The sequence below is a fragment of the Aspergillus uvarum genome (assembly GCF_003184745.1).
Source record: "Aspergillus uvarum CBS 121591 unplaced genomic scaffold BO82scaffold_2, whole genome shotgun sequence".
Taxonomy (NCBI): Eukaryota; Fungi; Ascomycota; class Eurotiomycetes; order Eurotiales; family Aspergillaceae; genus Aspergillus; species Aspergillus uvarum.
Genome location: NW_020291299.1, coordinates 723285 through 748796, shown reverse-complemented (window position 1 = coordinate 748796; position 25512 = coordinate 723285). Strand labels below are relative to the sequence as shown.

The window sequence follows — 25512 nt, the reverse complement described above, 5'->3', positions numbered from 1 at the left end:
CGACTCAGCCACTCCGCCCAGTCCGACTGCTTGCACCGCCACCTTTGTTAGTCTTTCTGCCAATCGAACACGAGTCTACAAGCTGTCAGACGGCACTGCACGTCATAATAAGTAGTTAGGCAGTTATTGAATATGTGTAGAATCTAAGTAGTGGCTTCAATGGGTATCGCCGGGAATAAGCTGCTGTCAAACCACAGAATGAAAAGAACTAGCCCAATGCACTCTAGGCACCAAGATTCCAGATAGAGCTTAGGTACTGCACCGCGCTATCAGAGACCCTCCTTCGCAAGCATGTCTAGAATATCAATATCATTAGTCAGACCGGCCGCAATGGTTCGACAAGGCTAGGTGTGGCGTGACGCCAGGGTCCTTATTCATACCTGCAATATCCAAATAAAACGCAATTGCGTTGAATCTGCGCAGAGCATCAGCCGACGTCCAGCAGCAGAAGATCAAGCAAAGCAAAAGAAGACCACCTTCACATCGCGAACTCGTCCAACATACCTTGACCTGTTGCCCGTAATTTCGCCGGCCAACCATTTCAAACGGTTGGTCCAGTTGATCAGGTCCAGGTGGCTCACCCCTTCTAGGGTGCCCTTGTAACCCCCTTCTCCTCCCCATTTGCTGCTCGCAACGCTGACAAGCCCGTCATTATACCCCTCGACCTGCTGCAAGAGGCGATGCGACAGGCGGAAGACAGACCAGAAGCTTGGCTGCATCGATGCTCCATAGGAGAAATACCTGCAAGAACTCAGTCTCTCGGCACCACTCACAGGACGGACCACCTACCGAACATCCTCCACATCTGGAGTAGTAGGATTGAAGGTGTTTTGCATGTAGTCGCGGGACAGTTGAGCGAATGCCCCTGATTCTATTCCTAGTCTCTCAAGCGCATAGTACAATTGAGCCAAGCGGTCATCTGTGAGTCATGAGTTTCAGCTTCGTCTTCTTTAGGGGCAGTCATCTTGACATACCGCCAATCTGCTTGAGCACATAATCTGCAACTGCCGAACCTGTCAAGCTGGTTAGTAAGATGATTACTTTGCTATGCCATACATACCTCGATGGGGCGTGGCTATAGTAGTCAAAGACTTGACTTTAAACTCCGTTGGTCTAAGATGTGTGATCATATATCGTGAATCAAGGCCTCTTTGTCGTCAGTCAGGATATGACCGTAATGGACACTTGGATGCATTCAAATCGCCTACCCCTTTACAGAAGTGTAAATAAAGAGCTCCGATGACGGTGATTGGATACATTCAGGCTTACCATGCTGTGACTGTCCACTATTAGATACTTGATATCAAGAAACAGAGTCAATTTTGGAAGGTAGAGAACCTACGCGATGATATTCACTTCCTTGCCACGTGCTCCGGCAACGATGTCTTTTGCCAATTCTTCGGCACGCATCTCAATGGACGCCGATGGAGGCACTGTTGCAGTGATTACCTGAACTCCCTTCATCGATAGTGCATCCTCAATCCCACGCCAGTATTGAACACCAGGAAGATAAGGGCCGGCAAGGCGAAGCGTGTCAAACCCAAGAAGTCCATGCGCAAGCACGACAGGGTGCTTCGGGGCATCTGGTGAATATCAGGTCAAATTAAGCACGCTGACAAGCCTGTAAGGATATGCCATGTAACCCACCATATTGATCTCTGATAGCAGCATACTCATCTCTAATTACCTTGCCCAGGTCTTCCAAGCGTGGATCAAGAACATCGGACGCTGTATGCGCGGAGGAACGGAACCCGCGTGAGCTGGAACAGCACCTCGAATTGTCATATTGGAAGACAGTCCTCTTGTGGCGAAGGAATAGACTTCTTACTGTACACGATTGAGCGACAGCAGATCTCATTTTGTTTATGTCCTGCGTGCTCTTCATGCAAATGAAGCTAGGAGGTAAAACGACAGTATACAAACCAGCATCACGGGCGGCCTCGCGCCGAGGAGGAACTTATGACGCAACAGATACCTATTCGGGTCCGTCTGTGCCTGAGGCAGAAGTACGGGCGCGAGCATACTATGTACTGTACCTTAGTATGAATGTTGAATGATCAACATGTACTGGAAATCCCTTGGAGCTGTTTCAATACTCCTTGTAATAACTTCTTGACATTGAGAATGGAATAAATTCTGTCAAAAAACTCCTGCTCTCTCCACCGATGTCGGATGGAAAGCAAAGGATCTCAAATGTAAGGGGTATCACGCATGCATCAAGCGGCCATCCCCACACTGAGGAAGGACATTGACACCCCTTCACTAGCTGCAGACAAACTAGAACAGGCACACTCCGTACATATGGGTGGTTGTATGATCAAACAGCTAAATAATATTCACAGGCTGGAAGCAAAGAACCCAAAATTGATGAACTTTCACGGTGCTGCAGGACACAACAGATCTATGCCTTGACCACAATTTTCTCCGAAGCCTCGGGCTTCACGTCGATGAGTGCATGGATGAGATCCTCCACGACCTTGCTGCCCTTCTCGCTTCCGGCATCCTTGATCTCCTGGAGCTTGACTTCTGCCTCTTTATTCGCATCCTCCTCAGCCTTCTTGTACCCGCTCGAGTGCTAGAACAGACACGAAAGCGTTAGCTCATTTGTTGAACAGTGATCACGAGCTACCCCTGATCGAGGAGCCACTGGAATGCTGTAAATACCTCGGCCTCGAACTTCTTGAACTCGTCCTCCTTCTGCTTGCGGTACTCTTCGATCTCCTTCTGAGCCTCAGCCTTTGCGTCCCTTATCCGCTTGGTACGGTCTGAACAAAATGTATCAATGAGGGAACCGTTAATATTGGTGAGGGGCCGGGACGGTACATTCTCTAGCTGTAAGATGCGACACGTCAGCATACAGTGATGATATACGGTAGTAGTATAGATGGCTTTACCTTGCTGGACAATCTTCTGGGCCTCTCTCTCGGCCTTAGATTTGATGTCAATTGTATGCCTTCGTGGGAGCAGTGTCAGAATAACCTACATCGAGGAGGGTCTGAATGCCCGCGGAGTTCTGAGCGGACTATCGGGGACAGCGTTAGCGCCTTTCCTTCGTAAAACGGACTCGGCTCCTAGCACACACCATCTTTCAAGTAGGGCCTCTGGGTTGTCAGAATATGCTGGAAGGGATGCAACTTGAGTTGAAGGCGATATCTTGATAGGGTGTGGAGCTTGTGATAGTTCGCCGTCCGATCTCCCCGATGCCACGCATGACCCCCGTGGGCGGTCGGGGGTTCTGCCACGAAACACCGCCATCGTCAATTATCGCCGACACGAGACTGGGATCATGATTGACTTAGCCGCTTGGTCGGGACAGTCGCCACTTCTTCTTTTGCGACGTTTCTAAGTATTCAACACATCAATAGCTGACATGTCTCGGGCTTCCAAATTGACATTGGCTGCCACTGGCCTAGGCACAGCCGGCATTGTCTATTTTGTGCACTGGGCACAGGAGCAAGAGAAGGCGGTCCGTTAATGCTTTGACCCTCATTTGCCCAAATGGATACTGACTTCTCAATGACTCGGCCTCTAGTCAATGCACAAAGCGGTTGAACTTGACATGGAAAAGCAGCGCGTCCGACAGGAACGACAAGCTGACTTCGAGATGCAAAAGGCTCTCGAAGAGGAATATCGGAAACTGCAAAAAGTCTCACCAAGCTTAGACGAACCTAGTGGAACGCAAAGAAGTCAGGGGCAAGGACAAGGATCCTGAGGCAACTCTTCGTCTGCTGGTCTGACGGCGTGTGGTGTGAAGGCTCAGGTGTTGGTATGTCTTTGTGCCAGTTACAGAAGAGATCATCTCTAATCAACACCTCAGTCATGACTCCCAACCTCAACAGAATGGCAGTTTTACGGTTCTACAATATACCCATGTACAATAGACAAAGAACATACACTCCGATCTTTACGAAGACATACGCCGATGAGTAGATTTATGGGCACTCTAAATGACAACCTCACGCTACTATGTGACTAGCATGTTGCTAGGTTATGATTCACATAGCATCAATGTTAATGGAGGACGTGGATGGGTGATGAATTCGACTACGTGATGCTATCTGAGCAGAGCTATCAACATGGGCGCGGCGGACGGTGAGCAGAATGGCCAACGAGGCCGTTGAGCCGCAGTCGAATGTGATGTGACCTTATGCAACAGACGTAAGCACGGGTGACTGTGTGGTAATATTCGTGGAAAGACAGTACATTATGTAGATGTATGATATGTCGAAGCACCAACTATAGTCCTTATCAGTCCTTGAAATTGAACCCATTTTTGCGCGGGTTTGCAGTTCTTCCGAGTTGCCCGATAAGTCGACAGATTGGCGGCTGATATAAAGGAGGCCGGCTATCAGCGGAGGCCGGCCCAATTCCGGCCTCATGCAACTACGAAAGGCTAATCTGTTCAAATCCGGCTGATGTGACCAATAGCGGCGAGGACTACATGACTTGAGCCTTGGCAATTGGTGAAGTATAGTCAAGGTCATGATGTAGGTGACTGTGAGTTTGGGACACCACGTCCATCAAACCGGCAAATTTGAGCGAGAATTGTGTAGAATATTGTCAGATATATGCTAGAAGTAGTCAGTGGTAATGTATCAGTTCTCGCGTTGAGTATAGGCAGCTAAGCACATGGGTATACAATGCTGGAAAGGGAATAGCGTGTCCTCGTGATCCCGGCGTGCCCTGATATGCCAAGAGTTAGTATAGAGTCGTCGAGCAGGCGTTCGCAGTGATAGATTGGTCTGGGGAGGGTTCATGGACATAGGAATTCGTGAAAATAGCCATATAATACTTCAGAGATGCCCCGAGCCAGTACTACCTTGTTATCATGATTGAGACTGAAGTCTCCACGCAGTTTCCCTACCTGTTTCGTAATGGCGCTGTCGAGGCCGGAATTGATACCGGCCTCAAAGCATTATAAGAATCGCCTGCAATCCGGCCCAATTTCCAGGCACAAGATTTCTGAGTTCATTATCTAGAGAGCAAGCTTTCCAAGTTAACTTCCTGATCTTCCTTCTTTCCCATTCACCTGATCCCCTGATTCAATTCACCTGGCCTCCTGTTCTCCTTCTTCCTTTTCTCCTTCTTCTAGTTCCTCTTCTTCCTCTTACTCAAGGCCTTAGACTCTCTCGTATCCTCTCACATCTCAGCATCTCATCATACCTCTATTCATTCCCTTATCTAGAGATAACCGCACCATGTCTCCTTCTAGAGTTCCCCTCCCGAACAGTACCTTGGATCGCTTTCCTCATATCCATGATGATCCTTCCACCCTTCCTCGGTCCTTGGACCCCTTCACTATCACTACCTCTACCGGGTTCTTGCCCTTTCTTGTCTCCCCCACCAAGCTGCCTTCTGTCTTCCAACCTTTGATGTCACTGCTCGAGCGTCTCCCTGCCGTTAAGGAGGATGGTACTCCAGGTCTCCTTGCGACATATGAGCTAGGGCCGGCTGTTCTGGCCGAGCTTCCTGACCTCACCGAGGAGATTGACAAGCTGGTCACACCCGACGGTGCACCGGATCTCTATATGATCACCGCTGCATTCCGTGATTACTCTTTCCTCGCCTCGTCGTATCTTCTCGAGCCATGCTGGGAGAACTGGTGTAAGAACCCTGACCAGGGCTATGGACTCGGACGGGATGTCTTGCCCAAGTCTGTGGCTCGTCCAATGTATCATTGTGCCAAGATGTGAGTCTATGCTTATCTATTGAGCTTTGGCCGTTTTAACTAAAATGATGTCAGCCTCGACATTCCTCCTTTCATGTCCTACGCAGCTGCATACTCACTCTTCAACTACACCCTCGCAGACCCCTCTAAAGGCCTGGACTATTCCAACTTGCGTCTTGTCCGCGCTTTTGAGAAGGGTCTAGACCCCAAGAGCTCCGAAGCAGGCTTTATCTTGACCCACGTGGACATGGTGAAAGAATCCAATGGTCTTATTAGTGGAGCACTCAAGGTGGTCGACAATGTCGAGCAGGGTGATCGCTCGGTGGTCAACGATGGATTTAGAGAGATTCTCGCGTCCATGGAGAAGATCGAAGCCTCGATGGAAGGTAAGCGCTTCCCGTTCCCTCCTGTTGCTCAAAGATTCCTCCTTCCTAACAAGCCGCATCTAGACATGTGGGCCAACTCCAAGCCTCAGGACTACCTCTCATTCCGTGTCTTCATCTTCGGAATCACCTCTCAATCCATGTTCCCGAACGGTGTCATCTACGACGGAGTTCTTGACAACCAGCCCCTCTTCTTCCGCGGCGAGAGCGGTGCGAACGACAGCATGGTAAAGTTTTCGTCTCAAGACTACCCCTTCCAGACGCAAACCTAACCATCCACAACAAACAGATCCCTCTCCTCGACCACCTCTGCCAAATCCCCATGCCCTCCACTCCGCTCACCAAGATCCTGCACGAGTTCCGTGCCTACCGCCCTCTACCCCACCGTGAATTCCTCGCCTACATGAATTCCAAATCCGAAGAAGTCGGCACTCGCAACTTTGCCGTCCAGGACACCGAGACCGCCATCCTCTTCCTCAAAACTCTGAACCACGTTCGGAGCTTCCGCTGGAGACACTGGCTGTTTGCCCGAGAGTATATCATCCGTCGCACCCCACACCCTACTGCTACCGGTGGTAGTCCCATCGTCACGGTAAGTTGCTCTCCACAACCCCGAGGGTAAACTTTCGCCTCGTGAGATAGATACTAAACATGCTTCTGGGCCGACACACAGTGGCTTCCCAACCAGTTATCCGGTGTGATGGACCTGATGATCTCGATCTATGATACCTACCTTGCGCCGCAGAAGGAAGGGCCCGGGGCTATCGGGCCGGATGGTCAGACCGGGTATGCTGCTGAGGCATATATGAAGCAGGTCGAGCCGATGATGGAGATGGTGAGGGATCAGAGGGAGAAGTTGGCTAAGGAGGTCGAGAAGTGGTGTAAAGAGAGAGGGGTTTGAAGGGAAGGTGGTAGGACCAGTGGTTATACCCTGGATTCATATTTGGACCGCTTCCAAAGTAAATATTCTCCACGTCGGCTCTGAGCTTAGTACTGGAATTCTTGGCTCAGGATCAGGACGAGAGACAGAATCTCAAATTGAATCTGGAGAGATTGATTTGAACGGCAGATATCACGTTGACCTAGAATTCAGAAGGTAAATGACCTATCGCAATGATATTCCAGGTTTTATGAGTAGCAGGTCTCTTGTCTCGATACTGTATCTCTTCTTACTTATCATGTAGCAGCTGAAAGATGGCTTTAGACTTGGATGATCTCCAGACAGAAAGGGAGAAGCATCCAGTATTTCTTTCGCCCTCCGAACGCATGATCGTCAATGTGCTTTGAGGATTCTTTGCACCGGCATATACTGCGTATAGCGGGGACGTGCCGTGACCTTCATGAAGAGTAGCAGTTAACGTGAGCATTATCCTATGGCTCTTGAGTCGGCGATGCTGCTGATATACCAGCTCAGAAAGCAAACCAAGAAAGCAGACTGTAGATTGGGAGTCTTGCAATATCATTATCGATGGTAGAGTGGGGTGGAAGAACCTCGGCACTCTCGGCCCCTCCGCTCTTTTGCCCCATCGGGAATCCGCTTCATCTCCGCATTTCGTCCCTCAGCGGCGTGGTCCTACTTTCCTCCCAAGAGAAAATTCAAAAGAGGAAGACTGCGTTGCCTTTCCTCGTGTTTGAATTCTTCTTTCATTTCCTGCGCAGAACCCACCTCCAAGGAAGATTCCTCCAAGTAAAACCCCGCGTCTCCGACCAACCTCTCTCGAAATGCCCCCGCATCCCGACCAATTCCACGGCTGGGTCTCGCATTCGCCCACCGAGCCCCTCGCCTTCACGACCTTCACAGCCAAACCATTCGACCCCACCGACCTCGAGATCCAGGTCACCCACTGCGGGATCTGCGGCACCGATGTGCACACTCTCCGTTCCGGCTGGGGCCCGTCCGACTACCCGTGCGTCGTCGGCCACGAGATCGTCGGCCTCATCACGCGCCTGGGTGCCTCAGTGCCGTCCCTGCCCGCCCCATACTCGGCCTTCCAGCTCGGCGACCGCGTGGGCGTAGGCGCCCAGATCTTGGCCTGTCTAGGCGCCGACTGCGACGCCTGCAGCACCGGCCAAGAGAACTACTGCCCGCGGATCACTGGCACCTACAACGACCGCTTCTGGGACGCGGGCTTCCAGCAGAAGACCGCCGTCAAGACCATGGGCGGGTTCGCGCGCACCTGGCGCGGGCCGGCCCAGTTCGTGTTCAAGATCCCCGACGGGCTGTCCTCGGCGCATGCGGCGCCGTTGCTCTGCGCGGGGGCGACCGTCTTCACGCCGCTGCGGAAGTACGGCGCGGGAGCCGGGAAGCGCGTCGGCGTCGTGGGCATCGGCGGCCTGGGCCACCTGGGGCTGCTGTTTGCGAAGGCCATGGGCTGCGAGCGGGTGGTCGCGATCTCGCGGTCCGCGGCCAAGAGGAAGGATGCGGTCGAGGGGCTCGGGGCTGATGGGTTCATCGCGACGGGCGAGGAGGAGGGCTGGGCCAAGAAGTACGAGCGGACGCTGGACCTGATTATCTGTACGGTGGACGGGGACGATATGCCGCTGGCGCGATATCTGAGGCTGCTGCGCGTCGGGGGCACGTTCGTCCAGGTGGGGGCCCCCGAGAAGCCACTGCCTCAGTTGCCGGCCTGGTCGTTTATTCAAAAGGGCATCAAGCTGGCGGGGTCGAATATTGGGTCGCGCGAGGATATCCGGGCGATGCTGGAGTTGGCGGCGCAGAAGAACGTGTTGCCCTGGATTGAGAAACGGCCGATGGAAGAGGTGAATGTCGCGTTGAGAGACATGGATGCGGGAAGAGCGAGGTACAGGTATGTCTTGGAAAATGGAGAGCCGGACAGTAAACTGTAGCAGGTAAAGATAGCCAATAGACCAGGGCTGCTGCCCCATGTGGATAAAAATACGAGCTAAACGAAGGGACCGAGATGTAGGCAGCAAAGAACTGATTTAAGCGAAGGGCGCGTCGTCTCTCCGGGCATCAAGGTTAATCAATACTGACACAAAAGTCATATTAGGAATCTAGTCGCACTTCCGTAGCTGTCAGAACCCATGGGGGTTTGACCGATCCTTCTGAGGTTCCATTTGTGGATTGAAGAAGTAAGAAGTACTACGGAGTACTAGTACTATGTATGCACACCAACTAGATTGGATGACGCCCCACGAGGTAGAAGAGAGGTTCAAATAGTCAAGGCCCTGGCCAAGCGCTCGTGTCAATCGCTAAGTTCTTCGCTAATCAATCGCTCAGTGGGCATTATCCCCCAAGGTCCCTACCATGGGTTGATCGAGCAACGGTCGCCAATGGTCGTCCAAAACCTGCCAAATAGCCTTGAGGACCCGGATGCCCCAATCATCCACAAACCAGATATCCCGAAGCCGATGAAGGATTGCACAGTAATATGCCACAATGACAAGCGCCAGTGGCTGATGTTCCTGTAGCAGTTGTACGAATTCGGCCTTGAGCCTAATCGCCCATCTGCAGGCCTGTCTTACAGAGGTCACACCTTGATGAGCGGCCGCCATCAAGTCTGCCAGGTTCTCAATGGTATGCTCGTAGGTGATGGAGTCATGAGCCGGATCCTGGCTCTTGCAGACATGGTTCACCTCGTGCAGTCGGTCCAAAGCGGACCGCTCAACATCAGGAAGCACATCATCGTAGTCATCCAACTGAAAGAGAGCCCCCCAATCACTACCTCGTATCGTCGACGTAGCCTCGTTCAGAATCTGCTGTACGCCGCGCGTCAATGTGAATACCTGCAGAATGCCATTGATGCACGCCCACGGATCGTCCGTTCCGGGGGCATGGGAGGGATGCAGAAAACCAAAAGTGTAGACCACGACAACGCTGGCAAATGCGAACATGGCTTTGGCATTCGCTGCGTTGATGTCGCTCAACTGCTCGCGGAAGAAGGCTAGAGCCTGATTCTCATGCGCTACGGCAATGCTCACGTAGGCCGCGCGTTTAACTTCATCTCTCGTCCGCGCGAGATGGATCGCCGACAATGCCAACAAGCCGTGCATGAGAAAGGGGTGGGATAAAGCCTCCTCAGGAACACGAGCCTGCCAGATCGCATCTGTTTTCGCGTGCCGGGAAAGTGCCTTGTAGGTTGAATTGCACCAGTACATCATCAACTCTAGGTCGCTTAGGTTCAGACGAGCGACTGATTGAGGCTCGTCGTCGCCGTTCAATTGCCCCAGAATGCGGAGCGAATTGGCGGTCGTGGAAAAGGTGGATTCGGACTCCCGCGGCCCTTCAGAGCCTGACTTATTCGGCCGAGGACGAGGCCGCGACTCGTCGTTGGTCCAGAGTAATGAAGTTGCAGAGTCATACCTGCAAGACGACATGCGTTTCGAGCAATTTGAGCAGACCGGCCGCAGCTCGTCGCATTTCACTCGTCGTTGCTTACATTCGAGGCAGCCGTGCCGGGACTTGCGATGAGGGCGACGGAGTGCCATTTCCTTTGGCCACGCCTGACTCCTGGGGAGATTAGGAATAAGTCATATGGCGAGAGTGACTGAGTGCGTGCAGGCTTGACTAAGGATTGCATCTGTCTCTCATCTGAAGAGTCCAAGTTTCACGCCGTCGGGAAAGTTATTTCTTGTCAAGCCCCGCTGGAGAAGCCATTTTGTACCACATTATGTCATCAACCGCAAGTTTACCAGTTAACAGTCCAATCAATTTCCCAACGAGCTACAATTTCTCTACTACAAGTTCATGGATACCAAAATGAGATGGTGGTGATTTCCCAAATGCGAAGAATCTTGACAATGATCCCGGAATCTCAGACTAGTGTTTTTAAAGAGATAACCTAAGACAACCCCTTTCACCCTCCAACGGGGGCCGACCATCCTCCACAACCCACAAACAACTCATACCCCAGTGGTAGTGCTGTTCTGTCGACGTCGTCTCGCTTTCTCATACAAGGAAAGGACTGTCGCATGGACCATGAGATCGAACTGTTGTCCATAATCCACATAGAGCTGGAGCATGCCACTTTCCTGGCAAGAAGCCACATTGCTCATGAACATCGCCAGAATGTTGCCGCTTTGCTCGTCAACTAACTTATAGTTGCGATTGCTGAGCCTAGTCCAAGTGTGACCCTCGAGGCCGACATGATGTGTCCGTTTCCATAGGAAAGACTGCCTCCGTGGCCCACTACTCGTATGGACCTCCGTTTCCCAGCGATATTTGCTGTGGCTTTTGCTTTGGCCGGCAAGGTCCTCCCATACCATCTCGCTCGGAGCTTGAGGATCTCCTAGGCCAATGTGAATGCTTCGTGAAAAATGTTGGAATTTGGCGACTGCCACGATCGGACCGGAATCGTCCATCCCAGCATGGAAAGTGAGGTCCGGCTTCTTTGGTCGAAACTCGGACACGCGGACCCTGTAGAGCTGTTGATCATCTGCAAGTTTCACGTTGTAATGATGCCGCCATGCTGTGTTGGAGATCTTGTAGCGACGGATGATAGTATCATCATTTGGTAGCTTGGCATCCACCGAGCCAGAGCCAGAGTCGGTGGGCGCATCAGAGTGAAATGAAGGTGCATAAGAAGCCATTATGGTGTAATAGTGGGAAACTCATAGTGCGAAGGGTTACATTTCAAGAGGGCAACCGGAGCATAGGATCTTTATACTTGGTGGTCGTCAGATGCTTTGGGCGTAAGTTTCCACCACGCGCCAATGATGGAAAGCATCCCAGGGTCTCCCAAAGTTGGTCTGACAGGGTGTGTATGCTCAGGGTCCGGGCTGTGCATTTCATATATGCTATTGAGACCGTTGATTGGATCCAGATTCAAAGACTGGGACACAGCCGGATTTCACAGCCTTGGAAGATGGACGATCGTCATGGCCGAATACGAGCCATCCATTTTGGGCATAGCCGATCAAGAATATTTGACACCTGAGGCATGACTATCACATGACGCTCACTTTTGGCCTCACCGCCCTGGCCGGCGCGTCTCGCTCGATCATCTCCAGCTGATGCCGAGCAAGAAACATGCAAATCGGCCATGTTCAGCGTTTCCTTTGGCGCCGTTTTGCTGGTTGCGCCTTGACAATTGTTCCACTCTTTCCTGCGCCCCTTCTCAGCCATTCTCGCTCATCATCCATCATCTTCGCCGGGTTATAATCCCCCATTGGGGCTATTGAATCATAACCTCGTTTCTAACAACTATTTTTCCTGTAAATCCCGCTATCCCACCCGCCCAGTAACCGTTCCCTCCAGAATCTGTCCTCGCAACCCAACAACCACACAATGTCTTGGAATTTCCACCTCCAGTCTAGCCCGCCTTCTACGCCTGGTAAATCCCGCGATCCTTTCAACGATTTATCCAGCACCCCGGCAGGGGCTCCACCGTCCGCATCCAACTCCTTTGCTCCGCATGGCGGGCCCTCCGATTTTGGGAGCTCTCGCATGAGCTCCGGCTCCCTCTTCACAAAGTCGGGCCACATGAATCTCAATGACAATGATAGCATCTTTGGGTCATCCATCATGTCAAATGATTTTCTGCCACCCCTACCTAAGAAAACAACGACAACCGCAACGAAATCCTCTGCAGCGTCGCAGTCCCTGTTCAGCATCACAAATGGCTCTCGCTTTGACGAATCCACACGCTTTGGGCAATCCAATGGCTTTACGGAGTCCCAGATGGATGCAGAGGGAGATGATATTCTGACTGAGACAGAGGACGAGGCAGTGGACAAGACGGGAAGCAGCCTGGGTGTGGGTAAGGCGGGCAAGAACGCTGTGGGCCGCTTCAGCTTCTTGGATTCTCAGCTCGGAGACTCTATCGCTCCGCAGCCTGTCTCACTTGGTCATCGCAAGTCTATCTATTCAAACCCAGGCAGCGCTAAACGCCCGAAGCTCGATGAGCGCTGGGCGGGCCAAGCACCTCTGCGCAAGGGAAAGTTGTCCCCGAAGAAAGACTCTGCAATGCCATCCATAGTTCGCAATCTAGCTCGCTCGCGGCTGACTACAGTGGATGAGTCGAGTGACTTTGTTATGAGCACGGAGGACGAGCTTTGCCGCATGTATGATGAAGTCAGGAAAGCCGACTATAATGGCACGGACTTCCGCGTGGCCCTCTCGGATGTTTGCAGTCGACTAGCAAATGTGTGGAAGACAGCTACAGGACAGAATGGTCCCTACCAAGAGTCAGACGGCATCGGACCGGGTGACCAAGCCTCAAATATCGCCAAGGCAAGTTTTCTGGCTTCACTCCTTCTACAGCTGCATCACCCCCCTCGGCCATTCGATCGACCCGGCCAAGTAAACCCCTTCGCGACGAGCAATCTATTGCTGGGTGGTCCACGCGCAACATCACCGACACCCATCCCCAGACTTCTCATTGACTGGCTCGATGCCAACCACATCCCTCCTGCGTCGGAGTTGCAAGTCTTGAAAGCGTTCGAACCCAATCCTACTGCGTCATCAAGTTTCTGGGATTTGCTCAATGCTGCCGTTCTCCGGGGTAGTCTCTCGACAGCCGTTGAACTTCTGCGATCCGCCGATTTCAACTATGCAAGATCAGCGTTGGAAGATGGCCTACCACAGGCGGGATACCGCGGAACACAGCTGCAGAATATTCAGCGATGCGTGAACAAGGCTCTTCAGATCCTTGAGTCATGTCCTGGTGTCTCCCGCGATGACTGGGATGTCAAGGGTACCGAATGGGCTTTGTTCAGACGACGGGTTTCGGCGGCAGTAACAGACCTGGAGGATTTCGCTGAGGGCGAAGACAAGGCGTCGCCAGAACTCCCTGTTCAAGAAAACCGCTTCCAAGCTGTCAACTTTGGGCTGAAGGCGACTGCCCCCGCGCAGACGATTTCCTTCACCCAATCCGCCCGTATGGCTGAAAGCAAAGTGCCCTGGGCAATTTATCAAAACCTTCGATCCATGTATCGTATGCTGCTGGGTGACGAAGATGCCATCATGGAGAACTCACAAGACTGGCTTGAGGCCACCATCTGCATGACCGTGTGGTGGGCTGGTGACGATGATGACGAGGTCCCTAGTGACCTTCCGCCCACCAGCCTCAACCCCCTATTCTCTCGCCCAGCAAGGAATACGTCTCCCACCAGTGCGCAAGATGCCTATTTGCGGCGACTTGATCTAGCTTTTGGTCATGCCACAAGCGCGGAGGGTGATGATGCTAGTTTCCGCGTCAATTCACTCAGCAGTCTCGAAGTTGGGTTGGCCTCTGTCTTTGAAGGTAATGTCGAAGGCGTGATTGAGCTGCTTCAGACATGGTCACTGTGTGTGTCATGTGCCGTAGTCGAGGTCGCGTCGATTGGGGGCTGGCTGAATCCCAGAGCCACCAAATCGAAATCTATGCCTGGCTTGAGCGAAGACGATCTGATGGTTTTGTCGTATGGTCAAGGCCAAGGCACTGAAGCAACCGGCCCTCGTGTGAACAAGAACGATGTAATCAGTGCCTATGCATCTGGCCTTTTTGAACGACAATCGATTGAATGCCAAGACGGCACTCGCAACGGATGGGAGGTAGCTCTCGAGGTCCTAAGTCGCCTGGACGACAGGGGGAAGTTGCAAAAGAGTGTTTCGGAACTGCTGGATAGATTGCCGCTCAACACGGCTGAGGAAGTTGACAAGGTGGTTATGCTTTGTTCTGAGCTTGATCTTGACAATGAAGGGCGGAAGGTTTCAGAGGTCAGTTCTTCTTTTGTGTCCGTTTCATCAACTGGCTGCTAATTTGACCAGCGTTTTGGTGATTCTACCGTTGCTGATTCAGAGGACTATGGTCTTGCTCTCCTGTGCTATGCGCGCGCACATAACCGCCGTAAGGTCAAGTCCGTGGTTGACCTGCTCATTTCGTACAGTCTTGTGCAGTCTCGCGCTTATCCCGCGTCGGATGACCTTGACGAGCAGCTTGAGTCTCTGATCCGAGACCCTGGTCGTTGTCTTGCCGCCATTGCAGGATCCGACGAAGATGCAGCCAGTATCTTGCAATACTACTTCTCTGGATACGCCACGTTACGCCGGTACTACGAAATCCGGGACGAGGCCGTGAACCTCAAAGAAGGTCAACAACCTCGATACAAGCCTCTTGCTAGACGACGTGCGGCAGCCCAGGCCCTTGTGGCAGTCATCGGCAGCGCCGCAGACAGTATCTATGGTGGCCTGTACGACCCAGACCGTGACTCCGCCGTTCAAGTCGATGGCCTCTTGACACTATTGGGCGAAGTCCTCCCGTTTGTTGACCGTAAGTTCTTTCCATCCTCCAACCGTGTTCCTATAGACTTCGTTTAGACTCTGACCGGCTTCAGAACCAACCCCCATCCTCTCCGTCTCCCAGCAATTTACCATTCTCTCCGCGATCGAGGACCTCCAGACTGTCACTCCTCGCGTTTACGCCCAGTGCGAAGAATGTTTCCGCTCCACCTTGATTGAATATCAATCCTCTAAGAACGCAAATGCGTCCTCATCAACCGACTCCTACATCCTGCCTCCATCCCCGCGCGCCATGCTCAAAAAGTCCGTTTCCGCTCTCAATGCTTCTAGCACCTTCTCCTTCATTGGTAGCGAGATGGTCGGATCAGCACGCACGCTCTCCGGCTCCGGCTCAGCCGGTAGCTCGGGTGTGCTTGTGCCCCGGTTGAACGCAGAGAAAGGTACTGCCTCTCACGAACGAGGCTGGGATTGGCGTGCTGGCCTACCGGAGGACGTCACGGGTGAGGACATCATGCGGACTCTGCGGCTGGGATTGGCCCGAGGCGTAAGTTTCGGTGGACTCGGGTCGATTTAGTTATTTGATCAGTCGGAGCCCAAAGGAAAAGAGAGGCATTGATCAGGTGGACAGCTCGGAAAGAAATGTATTTGTATATGTTGTTTATGCCTGGTCTGACTTGATCTTATTTAACGATAGGGGCAGTCCCTTTGTCGCTTGCTTTATTTGTCTCCGTGGGGAATCAGAGCAACAAGGGGGAATGCCATGGGGGCAATATTAGAGAGAACCAGGACAGTCCCTTACTCTTGGTCTTTGTAACGTGTGTGCATAATGGAGCCCGGTGTCAGGAGTTTCAACCAGGATCTGTTTACATCCAATCCACTATCAAGTGTTTGTTCATGAATACGTCGTCACGCATACGCACCCCACGGTCTCCAGACTTCTTACGGTAGATGAGCTCGTAGACGAGAGCAAACTAGTTGTGACAAATACAATCACCATGCTCCATATGAACCTCGCCAGGACATCATCAATACTTGGTAAGAACGTCAATCGGGAGTTGAATTCCCCCAACTCCCCCAGCAAATCCACCACCAGCCCACCAGCCCACAAGCCCTCACCCCGCACTCCACAACAATCCCCACGACCCTCGCCTTCAACGTCCAGACACCTTTCTCCGGCCGTTGCAGGATTTTCTCACGGACGAATTCCATGTCCTCGGGGTTCGTATCGCAGAGCTCGAGGTCGAACCGCCTCACGATTGATGCAATGGTCATGTACAGTTCTGCGTAGGCTATACTGTTTGTGAACCGGCCAATGAAGTTTCTGGAAAACTTGCTAGCCCTGTGTGCGAAGAACTGATACTGGGCACTGGCTGCTAGGCTTGACTTCCAAGGAGGAGGACAAGCTTTTCAACGAAGGGAGGGTATGTATGGAAATCAGAAAGGTGATGGTGTTCCACTCACTTCATCCCGATACAGATCCTGCTGCCCCTTGCGAAGGGAACGAGGTACCGGGTGAGACTCTCGCCCCGCTCGGCGGCTTCAAGCCAGCGCTCGGGTCGGGAGGTGTTTGGGTCGGGGAAGATCTGGGGTTTGCGGTGGATGAAGTAGCCGATTGTGCTGATTGGGGTCTTTTTGGGGAGTGATTGCGATGTTAGTTGGGTGGGTTCACTGTGAGTTTAGGTTTGCCGGGTGGTTGCTGTTGAGGGAGGGGGTAAGAACGTGCGGAGAACGACGTACACCGGGTGGAATTGTATATTGTTTGTACTATAAGGACTCGGATGGGGCTACTCGAACTGGTCGCATGGGCGTTGCGCTGAGTCGGAGGGCTTCGTTTATGATGGTTGTCTATGGTGGCATACCCATGAGAACCTTGTACATACCCATGTGACCGAGACGGAGGTGTTTGTGCTCAGGGGGTTACCAGGTAAAGCAATTGCTCCAATTGAGACCATTTGGGTTCGTGGCGTGGTGTAGGCATGACCTGCTTCAGTTCCTCGCGCAGTCTGAGGAACATTCCTCTGTCGCGCAGGAGTTGGTAGACGGCAAAAGTCAACGTTGAAGCGGTGGTTTCCGTCCCGGCGACTAGAAGTATGAAGCTCTCATCACGAAGACGGACCAGGGTGCGGTCCTCGGGGGCAAGAGACGGATCAGTGAGGGCCTGATATATTGAGCCTACGGTACTGATATGACTGTCTTTGTTGAGCAAGGCGTCCTGTGACTGCTGTGCGATCCGCTCTTGCGTCGCATAGACTTGAGCTAGTTTAGGACGAATGAGACGCATCCAACGGCCAGGAAGAGCCTTGATCAGTCGAAGGATGCTTGGGAGAAATCGAAACAAATGGCATGAATTGGTACTTTCGAACATCAGCTTCCAGATGAAGTCACGCTTGGTGAGGTCTGAATCGGATAGGTAGCCCTTGTCTTGACCATACAAGTAATGGGTGATGGTCTCCCCTGTCAGACCAACGAAGGCAGTGTGCAGGGCAACCACCGCTCCGTCAGCATAGAATCTCTCCAGATGCCATGATAGTCGAGTAATCTTCTCTTGGATGACCGTGGAGAGCTCCACTACCGCTTTCTTCGAGAAGAAGGGATTCAACAAGCTTCGTCTCGTGCGGTGAAGATCATGATCGATCGTTGCTATGATTGAGAATGGGGACGCAAAGGAGGAGACAAAGACCGGGTCCTTGTTCCGCTTGCGACTGTTACCGGCGTAGATCTCATCGTACATTGCGGGGTCGTTGATGTGGACTTCTCAAGGGTTTATCCGCACAATGGGACCTAGTTCTCTTCAACAAGGGAGTCTCATGCAAGCAAGGACTTTAAGCCGGTATACCATATCTCCGATGCATCTCTTCGACCTTCCAGAAGAACTTTCCACCTCTGACAACATCATGATAGAACTCATGGAAGCCAGAATCGCTGCTATTGGGGGTCCCGGAATCTTGCTGAGCGGGTGGAAATAGAGACGATGAAGGCTTCTCAGTACGTAGTAACTGATGACTAGAAGAGAAAACACGATGAGGGACATATTAGGTGCCTATATTGTATGTCTGTTGATCAATTGCCGCCGGCTCGCCACATCCGTAAACAAGAGATGCTTGTCTAGTTATAGACAGCAGTAACTATGGCGTCTTCGCATGGCCTATTACGATCTTTGTGTTGTCAAGCGCCAGATTCAGGGTTCAAATTGATAGGCTGAGGCAGAGCATCCAGGATCATGGAAATTTGTGCAGAGTCACACCTGGCCAAGGACAGCTAAACTCAGCGTGTAAATCGGAGAAAACCCTGTCGACTAATGGGCCTAGACTGTGTCTTCGCATACGTAGGATGGTCCATTTCGAGCCCAATGACATTGTCGAACATCAGGGTCACATATTAATTCCCCGGGTCACCCAAGCGGAAGCGTTATGTAAAGACATAGCTCTGCGCTGTCAGATTGAAGGTCCTTCCTTGATGAAACCCCTTTTGGGAGTTGTAGTCTTAGCAGCAGATAAATCTCGAGGTCAACTTTCGTATACTATTGCCGGGTCTTTTGAGTTGTGATCTTTCAGGACCCGAGCTGTTCTGAGCTTCGATACATCACTTCTAGCTAGTTATTCTCTCACGAAGACCATCACAGGCCCAGACCATAATGGGAGATTGAGAAGTGTGTTATTTCCACTTGCCTCTTGGTTTGCAAAAACAGTTTCGCGCCAAAAAAAAACTCGAGGTAAATCGGCGTCGAGCCCTTCAGAGTCAAAGAATCTAGATTGGATCATCTCGTCTTAAGCACTACCCAGTGCTCGTGCTTTCCTTCTATATGTCAATGGCAGTGTGCGTCGAGAATGAACGAGCAATGCCCTGCAGACCCGGGGTATGCTTGCCAATGCAAGATGCGTCTACTGTAGGCAAGACTCAGCTACAGACGAGGGATAATCCTTGCATCTTTGATTACCCCCCGAAGCATGTGAAAATGTATTTTTTTGGGACGGTAAATCGAGGAAGGCATAGCCATGCTCATCTCATGGCCTACCGATGGGCTCACTTCCAGGCGACCGCAAGTGCTCTGAGTTCTATGTTGTGCATCCGACCATTGACAGCGACGCTAGTGATATTCGCACGGTGGGGCCGAGCAGTGTTATCGATTTGCGAGAGTTTGTTGATCTAGGCAGTTATATTTACCGACAACTGCCCCGGTCATCGGAGTGAAAACAAAGGACAGGAAGCGAGATCACTCCACTAGTTGCAGGTAGCACCTCGGCGATAATGTCTTCTTTTGGATTCGACAGTTAAGAACAGGCTCGATATGCAATGGAAGGCAAGATATGCGGTAGTCTGCATCCCGGCGATAGACGCAAAAGGCAGTCTAGACCGAGATGACGCCTTCTGTAGATGCGAGCCACGCAATGCAGCCATGATTCCCACGCAATTGAGACCTTTCTTCAAGGCTTGAGTCGATTATAAGACAAGAAAAGTCCAACAAGATTCATTCAGTTGTAGTTATATGAATGGTTCAGTAGAAAGACAGGAAGTAATTGGATGACGTCGCCCGCAGATGACGGAAGCCCCTCAGTGTGCAAACAGGCCAAACACTATCTTTTCCTTTGCTCTCCCCGCGCAGCAAAGCAACTCCCTTGGGGGGTTTCCAACCTCGTGCACTCTTGAGTAGCTTGGAATTTTCTCTTCCTGAGAGACTCGCTAGCTCCAATTTGTCTCCCATACTTCTGCATTGATCCAAGTTTTGATCGTACAATCCCAGCCATGACTCAAGAAGCATCCCCTCCGCTCCCGGAGGGCATTTTCTCGCTGCTTGATACGGATTTGTACAAGTTGACGATGCAATGCGCCATCCTCAAATACTTCCCTGATACTTGTAAGCAGTCTCGGACTAGAGCTTGCTGGGCGCACAGATCTTTTTGACCAGTCGAACCAACGCGCAGATGTCACCTATGGCTTCACGAACCGCACCGCCGACATGAAGCTGACGCGGGGTGCTTACAAATGGCTTCTGGCACAGCTGGACAGTAAGTTGGCAAAAGGGAATCGATCACTTTCAGCCTGACTAACGGCGGATTATCTCTGTTCAGAACTCGGAAACATCCAAGTTACAAGCGAGGAGATCGAATTCCTGAAGAAGAAATGCCCCTACTTCAACGATGCCTACCTGCACTTCCTGACCACATTCAAACTCAAGCCCTCGGAGCAGGTCGAAATTCACTTTACCCCCGGGGAGGGCGACACTGGCAGTGACGAAGATAAGGGTGATGTCGACTATGTTGTCAAGGGTCTCTGGGTGGACACCATCCTCTACGAGATCCCGTTGCTGGCCCTGACCAGCCAAGCGTACTTCATGTTCAGCGATAAGGACTGGGACTACAGCTGCCAGGAGGAGAAGGCGTTCCGCAAGGGCTGCACGTTGTTAGAGCACGGGTGCATCTTCTCCGAGTTCGGATCCCGAAGAAGGCGCGACTATCACACGCAAGACCTGGTCATGAAGGGACTCTCTCGCGCCGCGGAGGAGGGGAAAAAGTGTGGCTGGAAGGGTGCGTTCACGGGCACGAGCAATGTCCATTTCGCCATGAAATATGACGTGACCCCTGTGGGCACAGTCGCTCACGAATGGTATATGACCATCGCTGCCATCACGGACGACTACGAGAACGCCAACGAGATGGCTCTCCGGTATTGGCTTGGTTGCTTCGGGGAAGGAGTACGTGCCCCACCCTCCCCCCCCAACCAGAATTAGCTCTAACCTGGAAAGCAGGTTCTGGGCGTCGCCTTGACCGACACCTTCGGCACCCCGGCTTTCCTCGATGCATTCCGCAAACATATCCCCGCCTACACCAGCGCCGGCGTGGGCGCCGTCAGCACAACTGCCTCCGGGCCCGGCACGACGGTCCAATCCACCATCCAAAGCGAGGCACGGACAACGCCTCCCATCTCTGCTCCCTTACAAGACACCCAGGGCGAGCATCCAACCAAGACCTACGCCCAGGTCTACACCGGTGTGCGCCAGGACTCCGGCGATCCCACCTACTTTGTGAAGATGGTCCGCGAATTCTACGACCGGGAGGGAATCAAGGGACCCAAGACGGTCGTGTTCTCGGACTCCCTGGACATCGAGCACTGTGTTGAATACAAGGTCATTGCCGAGGAAGCCGGCTTCCAGCCCGTTTTCGGCGTGGGCACCTTTTTCACGAGTACGTTTCATCCATCTTACCGCCTGTCTTCCTCATTCAACCCACTTCTTTCAATAAAAAGAAAGGCCATTGAAAAGCTCACATGAACTAATGTGACCCTACTTCGGGGAAACCAAAACAGACGATTTCACCAACAAATCCGACGGGGAGAAATCCAAGCCCCTGAACATCGTCATCAAGATCTCCACTGCCAACGGCCGGCCCGCCGTGAAACTTAGCGACAACATGGGCAAGAATACGGGCGACAAGGCAACTGTGCAGAGCGTCAAGAAGAAGCTCGGGTATATCGAGCATGAGTGGGAGAAAGGTGATGAGAAGAATCGGTGGACGCAGAAGGAATAGTGTCGCTTTCCCGACGCTTTTACCGACTTCCACCTACGCAGCCCTCGCGGCCTACTCCTAACCATTGCTGAATTTTCACCCTAGCGAGCGAGTCTCCCAAGCTATCTACTCACTACCTTAGATTCGCGGGCCTTTTCCAGATTTAGTGCTGGGTTTGAACTTATGACTGTACGAAGTAGAGAATTAGAAAGACGAAGACATACAAGGGGATAAACCTGTTATATGTGCAATTTACTATTCCTATCCTCCAACGCTGATGATAGATGGTTTGGTCTGTACAGGAGGTGTTGGGCCGATCTGCGGCTTTTTACTGTTGCTGATCGCCATGCATCTCGGGGATCAAAACAGCCCATCCTCTTCTCCAGTTAACCCTAGATCCCGGTCTAGATCACCCGTAATGTTCCCAGTGGTGAACCCGGTCGTCGTCATTTCGTGCTGCTGCACGTTGCCACTACTGCTTTCGGGGTCAAAGATCTGGAAGAGGTCACTGCGATCGCGGTCATCGGACGTCAGCTCACGGCCCTGACTTTGGCTTGGGTCAACCCAGCGGAGAAGCTCGTTCGCCCAGTCGATGTCCATGTCGGCGGCGGTGGTGTGGTCGGCTGCTGTCGCTGCCGTAGCAGTCGAGTCACGCCCTTCTTGGGATGGGAAGTCAGCATCATAACTGTCGAGGTCGAGGTCAAGGTCGAAGAAAAAGTCCGTTTGGTCTAGGATGGAGTTGTCGTGCGACTGGACTTGCTGGTCGGGTTGGGGGTTTTGCTGGCGGGGTGAAACAGAAGGATGATCGTGGAAAACATGACGGAAGGGATCATCGAAATCATGTGGTGGGGTTGGTTGAGCTTTGTGTAAGGATGGAGGGTTGGCGTTGAGGGAGGCTGCAGTGGCTGATGATGCTGTGAGATTGCTTTCGCGGCGGGCTCGGGAGGAGCCGCTGGTTCTAGGGTCGGGTTGTTTCAGGTTCGGGGTGGCGGAGTCAGTTGGTTCCTGGTCGTCTCGAGGAGGGGTCCATTGACTGGTATTTTTCCCATCTGCTGAGATCATCGTTCGGGAGGTGGAGGCAGTACTTGGTTTCCGCGCCTGATGTTGGTGCATGGTGTTCGGAGACGAAGGAGTGTCCAGCTGCATGATTTGTAAAAGAGCGTTATTGCAGTCCGATTGAACCTTGACCGCAGCTTCGATGTTAGCTACTTCCATGTCTGCTGCAGGATATATGTCTTTAAGCCCTTGCAAGACTTGGATGCAGCGCTGGAAGTGGTGGATGCTGGATTCTCGTGTTGAGGGATTGCCGGACAACGAGTTCGTCAGATGGGCTACAGCAGCGGGGATGATTACCGTTACCCCGGACTGTGGCAGAAAGCGTGTGAGGCTCAGTTGGTTAAGACCTTGAATGATATGAGTAATACCAATGACAGCGTCCTGCATCTTCGTCTGTGCTGTGTTAATCAGATCAAGACGCGCCTTGGGTTGATCCTTCTTGGGCGAAAATGCCCAGGGTCGGTATAGCGCGCTGGTCGTCGCATGATATAGCATTCGTACCATTGCGCCGTGAAGAAGCAAGACATCTTCTCCATCATGGATATTGGTTCGTGACGCAGGGATGAATTGTGCATCCTTTGGGAGAGCGCTCAACCATGATTCGAGTCGCTGACTGCATCGTGCCAACTCTGATTCTGACGCCTGTCTAGGGACCAGACTGATAGTTGTTCGATTTGTCACACCGAACTGGCACTGCGATGGTGAGTACTGCGCGAACAAGACTCTCCCTATGCTTTGGCACAGCTTGGCCTTTTCTATGAACATGGTAGCTAGGCGCTTTTGATGGGATACGTCCTCGAGCTGACGACAGCGAAACATCTCAATGACTGCAGGATGAAAAGGCTCGAAGTCGAAATCCTCAAGTCTCAACATGGGAACATTGCTTGTCCCCTCATTGACCTGAGTAGGACGCCTCAAACCCATGGCGATGAGACGATCGCGTGAGTATAGACTCCACCATATGCGAGCCCTCAGCCTCTTCATCTTCGGGTCCATATTAGCTGTGGATGCATCCCTGTTCAACCCTATTGAATGGGCTTGCGTATTGCAGACACCAATCCAATCCCAGATGTCTCTGTGCGGGTTGTTCTGATGATCAGACCAATAAGTCATGAGAAGGAGTGTCTGCAAGATAACGATTCGATCGTCTTCGCAGTCCAAGGAGTAAAGCAGCTAGTGCTTCTAGTCAGCCGGCAGAACATAAAAGGAAGCATGTTTGAGAGGGTAAATTGAGCATTGCACATACCCTCAACCGTGTAAAGAATACACTTCGCGCGCTTTTCCGGGTCGCATAACCAGCATCCTGCAGATGTTTGATATCCACGAACGCAGTGGCTACAAACATAACCGCCTGGAATAGCAGCAAGCTGACATTCCCATTGGGGTCATTCTCGGCCACACACCTCAAGAACTCCTGTAGGTTCAGCACCGGCATGAAGCTGTGCACCCACTTGATATAGCAGCGCAGGAGCTCATTTCGCAGACCACTCTCAGGGACTGTCAGGGCTCCACGGAACCGTAGAAATTCCAAGTCCTCTTGGGGGATGCGTGCTGGAAGCGGCTTCAAAAATCGCGGCTCATCATCTAGCAGAGCGATTAGGGGATCGAAATCCGGGTCTATCAGATCTCGGACAGTGGAAACCATGTTCTCCAATGGTAGGGAGGGTCGGTGAGCCCGTTCGCCCAAAGTCCGCCAACTCCGAGACGGTCTGGCATCTTGTAGCCAAGGCGCATGCGGATTGTATCCCAGGCTGTTGCTTCTTTTAGGCGCCGGCGGATTATCATCGTCGGTCTCCGCACTTGGCGGCTTGCGCTTCGCTGCTAGCATATTCTTTGGAATATATCAGCCACAATAAGAATAAGTTCGCCGGGGCAGCTGAGTTCATGCATGTAAAATAGGATCAAGCTTCCCTGACGCTTGTCCTCCGAGGCGAGGATTGTTTTTAGTCGGGGGTGGATAATGATGGGTTAGTTCCAGTCTTCCAGAAGTTGAGTGGAGTTTGGCTTAGATAATCTCTACTTTGATTGCCCCGCGCCGAAGGGAAAAGTTGGGGTCAGCTGTGGGGTACGGAAGACCATTGCAGCCACTCGGCAAATGGAATTTTTTTTTTTAGTATCCTTACCGCAGCAGTGACTGCCTACTAAAATAGTTACTGTAACCAAGTCTCCTCTGCTGTCCCTCCTCCGCCGCCTGTCATGGGTAATCCCCGGAAACATAGTGAACCACCAACAGCTTGCCTACATATTACTGATGGAAAGGTCGTGACGTCGATGACTTGAAGTCCCTCCAGTACTTAACCCCTAAAATCTTGCTATACCTTAGGATAGCAAGAATTAGTCTTAAATACAATTGACTGCTACTATTCTATACTAAACCGACCTATTTTCTCTTAATACCGCCATCCCCTTCAGCCCCTGGGGCCTATATAATTACAGTATTTTCTAGATTAAGTCTTAGTCTTTTTACTATTTTTCTTCCCCTAAGAAAGCTCATTAAATTATATCATAAACTCAGCCCCTTCTTACATTAGAATCTTTAGAATTTTCTAGGATCAAAGGTATTGCTCTTAGGGTTTTCTAATTAGAGACTATTCTTAACTTATTAGGGACTATTGATTATTCCTTATTATTAGGATTATGAGGGTTTATCTTCTTTTACTTATAATTTTACTGGCAGATTTTCCTTTTGCCGAGTGGCCGCAATGGTCTTCCGTAGTGTGG

General features: G+C 51.8%; 11 protein-coding genes across 11 annotated transcripts; 5 read left to right on the top strand and 6 right to left on the bottom strand.

Moving 5' to 3' along the window:
• Window positions 1-269: 269 nt before the first annotated feature.
• On the bottom strand, window positions 270-1862 carry BO82DRAFT_428262 (triglyceride lipase; the record flags this gene model as incomplete). The annotated part of the gene is made up of 8 exons (XM_025640434.1): window positions 1648-1862; window positions 1343-1583; window positions 1061-1149; window positions 975-1013; window positions 790-919; window positions 505-741; window positions 381-415; window positions 270-295 (listed from the first exon to the last, which is right to left on the bottom strand). Exons 1-8 carry the CDS (start codon window positions 1856-1858, stop codon window positions 270-272), a joined length of 1008 nt encoding a protein of 335 aa, XP_025497121.1. The 5' UTR covers window positions 1859-1862.
• A 236-nt stretch (window positions 1863-2098) lies between these two features.
• Window positions 2099-3255, bottom strand: BO82DRAFT_428261 (uncharacterized protein; the record flags this gene model as incomplete). Its single annotated transcript, XM_025640433.1, has 6 exons — window positions 2099-2575; window positions 2665-2765; window positions 2824-2832; window positions 2895-2928; window positions 2984-3022; window positions 3079-3255. 6 exons carry the CDS (start codon window positions 3253-3255, stop codon window positions 2402-2404), a joined length of 534 nt encoding a protein of 177 aa, XP_025497120.1. The 3' UTR covers window positions 2099-2401.
• A 53-nt stretch (window positions 3256-3308) lies between these two features.
• On the top strand, window positions 3309-4045 carry BO82DRAFT_350023 (protein PET117). The gene is made up of 3 exons (XM_025634035.1): window positions 3309-3466; window positions 3533-3766; window positions 3818-4045. The coding sequence occupies exons 1-2, from the start codon at window positions 3371-3373 to the stop codon at window positions 3710-3712; spliced, it is 276 nt and encodes a 91-aa protein (XP_025497119.1). The 5' UTR covers window positions 3309-3370; the 3' UTR covers window positions 3713-3766; window positions 3818-4045.
• A 917-nt stretch (window positions 4046-4962) lies between these two features.
• BO82DRAFT_380003 (indoleamine 2,3-dioxygenase family protein) lies at window positions 4963-6952 on the top strand (the record flags this gene model as incomplete). Its single annotated transcript, XM_025637727.1, has 5 exons — window positions 4963-5689; window positions 5744-6054; window positions 6118-6278; window positions 6341-6643; window positions 6725-6952. The coding sequence occupies exons 1-5, from the start codon at window positions 5199-5201 to the stop codon at window positions 6950-6952; spliced, it is 1494 nt and encodes a 497-aa protein (XP_025497118.1). The 5' UTR covers window positions 4963-5198.
• Window positions 6953-7640: 688 nt separating this feature from the next.
• Window positions 7641-8978, top strand: BO82DRAFT_350020 (NAD(P)-dependent alcohol dehydrogenase). Its single transcript, XM_025634034.1, has one exon. It carries the CDS (start codon window positions 7774-7776, stop codon window positions 8896-8898), a length of 1125 nt encoding a protein of 374 aa, XP_025497117.1. The 5' UTR covers window positions 7641-7773; the 3' UTR covers window positions 8899-8978.
• Window positions 8979-9288: 310 nt separating this feature from the next.
• Window positions 9289-11848, bottom strand: BO82DRAFT_380001 (Zn(II)2Cys6 transcription factor; the record flags this gene model as incomplete). Its single annotated transcript, XM_025637726.1, has 2 exons — window positions 10921-11848; window positions 9289-10446 (listed from the first exon to the last, which is right to left on the bottom strand). Exons 1-2 carry the CDS (start codon window positions 11599-11601, stop codon window positions 9289-9291), a joined length of 1839 nt encoding a protein of 612 aa, XP_025497116.1. The 5' UTR covers window positions 11602-11848.
• A 422-nt stretch (window positions 11849-12270) lies between these two features.
• BO82DRAFT_300008 (putative nuclear pore complex subunit Nup85) lies at window positions 12271-16130 on the top strand. The gene is made up of 3 exons (XM_025632041.1): window positions 12271-14710; window positions 14762-15263; window positions 15328-16130. The coding sequence occupies exons 1-3, from the start codon at window positions 12299-12301 to the stop codon at window positions 15804-15806; spliced, it is 3393 nt and encodes a 1130-aa protein (XP_025497115.1). The 5' UTR covers window positions 12271-12298; the 3' UTR covers window positions 15807-16130.
• Window positions 16096-18263, bottom strand: BO82DRAFT_379999 (cytochrome P450; the record flags this gene model as incomplete). The annotated part of the gene is made up of 6 exons (XM_025637725.1): window positions 16096-16203; window positions 16364-16526; window positions 16694-16860; window positions 17154-17983; window positions 18069-18180; window positions 18222-18263. The coding sequence occupies 6 exons, from the start codon at window positions 18261-18263 to the stop codon at window positions 16096-16098; spliced, it is 1422 nt and encodes a 473-aa protein (XP_025497114.1).
• Window positions 18264-19418: 1155 nt separating this feature from the next.
• BO82DRAFT_53973 (uncharacterized protein) lies at window positions 19419-19718 on the bottom strand. Its single transcript, XM_025641310.1, has one exon. It carries the CDS (start codon window positions 19628-19630, stop codon window positions 19454-19456), a length of 177 nt encoding a protein of 58 aa, XP_025497113.1. The 5' UTR covers window positions 19631-19718; the 3' UTR covers window positions 19419-19453.
• Window positions 19719-19864: 146 nt separating this feature from the next.
• BO82DRAFT_388486 (nicotinate phosphoribosyltransferase) lies at window positions 19865-21966 on the top strand. Its single transcript, XM_025638390.1, has 5 exons — window positions 19865-20087; window positions 20155-20238; window positions 20302-20924; window positions 20979-21414; window positions 21536-21966. The coding sequence occupies exons 1-5, from the start codon at window positions 19976-19978 to the stop codon at window positions 21754-21756; spliced, it is 1476 nt and encodes a 491-aa protein (XP_025497112.1). The 5' UTR covers window positions 19865-19975; the 3' UTR covers window positions 21757-21966.
• Window positions 21967-21970: 4 nt separating this feature from the next.
• On the bottom strand, window positions 21971-24722 carry BO82DRAFT_325254 (transcription factor domain-containing protein). The gene is made up of 2 exons (XM_025632866.1): window positions 24038-24722; window positions 21971-23964 (listed from the first exon to the last, which is right to left on the bottom strand). The coding sequence occupies exons 1-2, from the start codon at window positions 24617-24619 to the stop codon at window positions 22096-22098; spliced, it is 2451 nt and encodes an 816-aa protein (XP_025497111.1). The 5' UTR covers window positions 24620-24722; the 3' UTR covers window positions 21971-22095.
• Between the last annotated feature and the right edge of the window lie 790 nt (window positions 24723-25512).

Bases quoted from the DNA above. Each gene is read 5' to 3' on its own strand.
- BO82DRAFT_350023 (XM_025634035.1), top strand. From the start codon at position 3,371: ATGTCTCGGGCTTCCAAATTGACATTGGCTGCCACTGGCCTAGGCACA. The intron at 3,467-3,532 runs GTCCGTTAATGC...CTCGGCCTCTAG, and splicing joins CACAGGAGCAAGAGAAGGCG to TCAATGCACAAAGCGGTTGA.
- BO82DRAFT_350020 (XM_025634034.1), top strand. From the start codon at position 7,774: ATGCCCCCGCATCCCGACCAATTCCACGGCTGGGTCTCGCATTCGCCC.
- BO82DRAFT_300008 (XM_025632041.1), top strand. From the start codon at position 12,299: ATGTCTTGGAATTTCCACCTCCAGTCTAGCCCGCCTTCTACGCCTGGT. The intron at 14,711-14,761 runs GTCAGTTCTTCT...TAATTTGACCAG, and splicing joins AAGGGCGGAAGGTTTCAGAG to CGTTTTGGTGATTCTACCGT. The intron at 15,264-15,327 runs GTAAGTTCTTTC...GACCGGCTTCAG, and splicing joins AGTCCTCCCGTTTGTTGACC to AACCAACCCCCATCCTCTCC.
- BO82DRAFT_53973 (XM_025641310.1), bottom strand. From the start codon at position 19,630: ATGGCTGCATTGCGTGGCTCGCATCTACAGAAGGCGTCATCTCGGTCT.
- BO82DRAFT_388486 (XM_025638390.1), top strand. From the start codon at position 19,976: ATGACTCAAGAAGCATCCCCTCCGCTCCCGGAGGGCATTTTCTCGCTG. The intron at 20,088-20,154 runs GTAAGCAGTCTC...ACCAACGCGCAG, and splicing joins CAAATACTTCCCTGATACTT to ATGTCACCTATGGCTTCACG. The intron at 21,415-21,535 runs GTACGTTTCATC...AAACCAAAACAG, and splicing joins CGTGGGCACCTTTTTCACGA to ACGATTTCACCAACAAATCC.
- BO82DRAFT_325254 (XM_025632866.1), bottom strand. From the start codon at position 24,619: ATGCTAGCAGCGAAGCGCAAGCCGCCAAGTGCGGAGACCGACGATGAT. The intron at 23,965-24,037 runs GTATGTGCAATG...TAGAAGCACTAG, and splicing joins TATTCTTTACACGGTTGAGG to CTGCTTTACTCCTTGGACTG.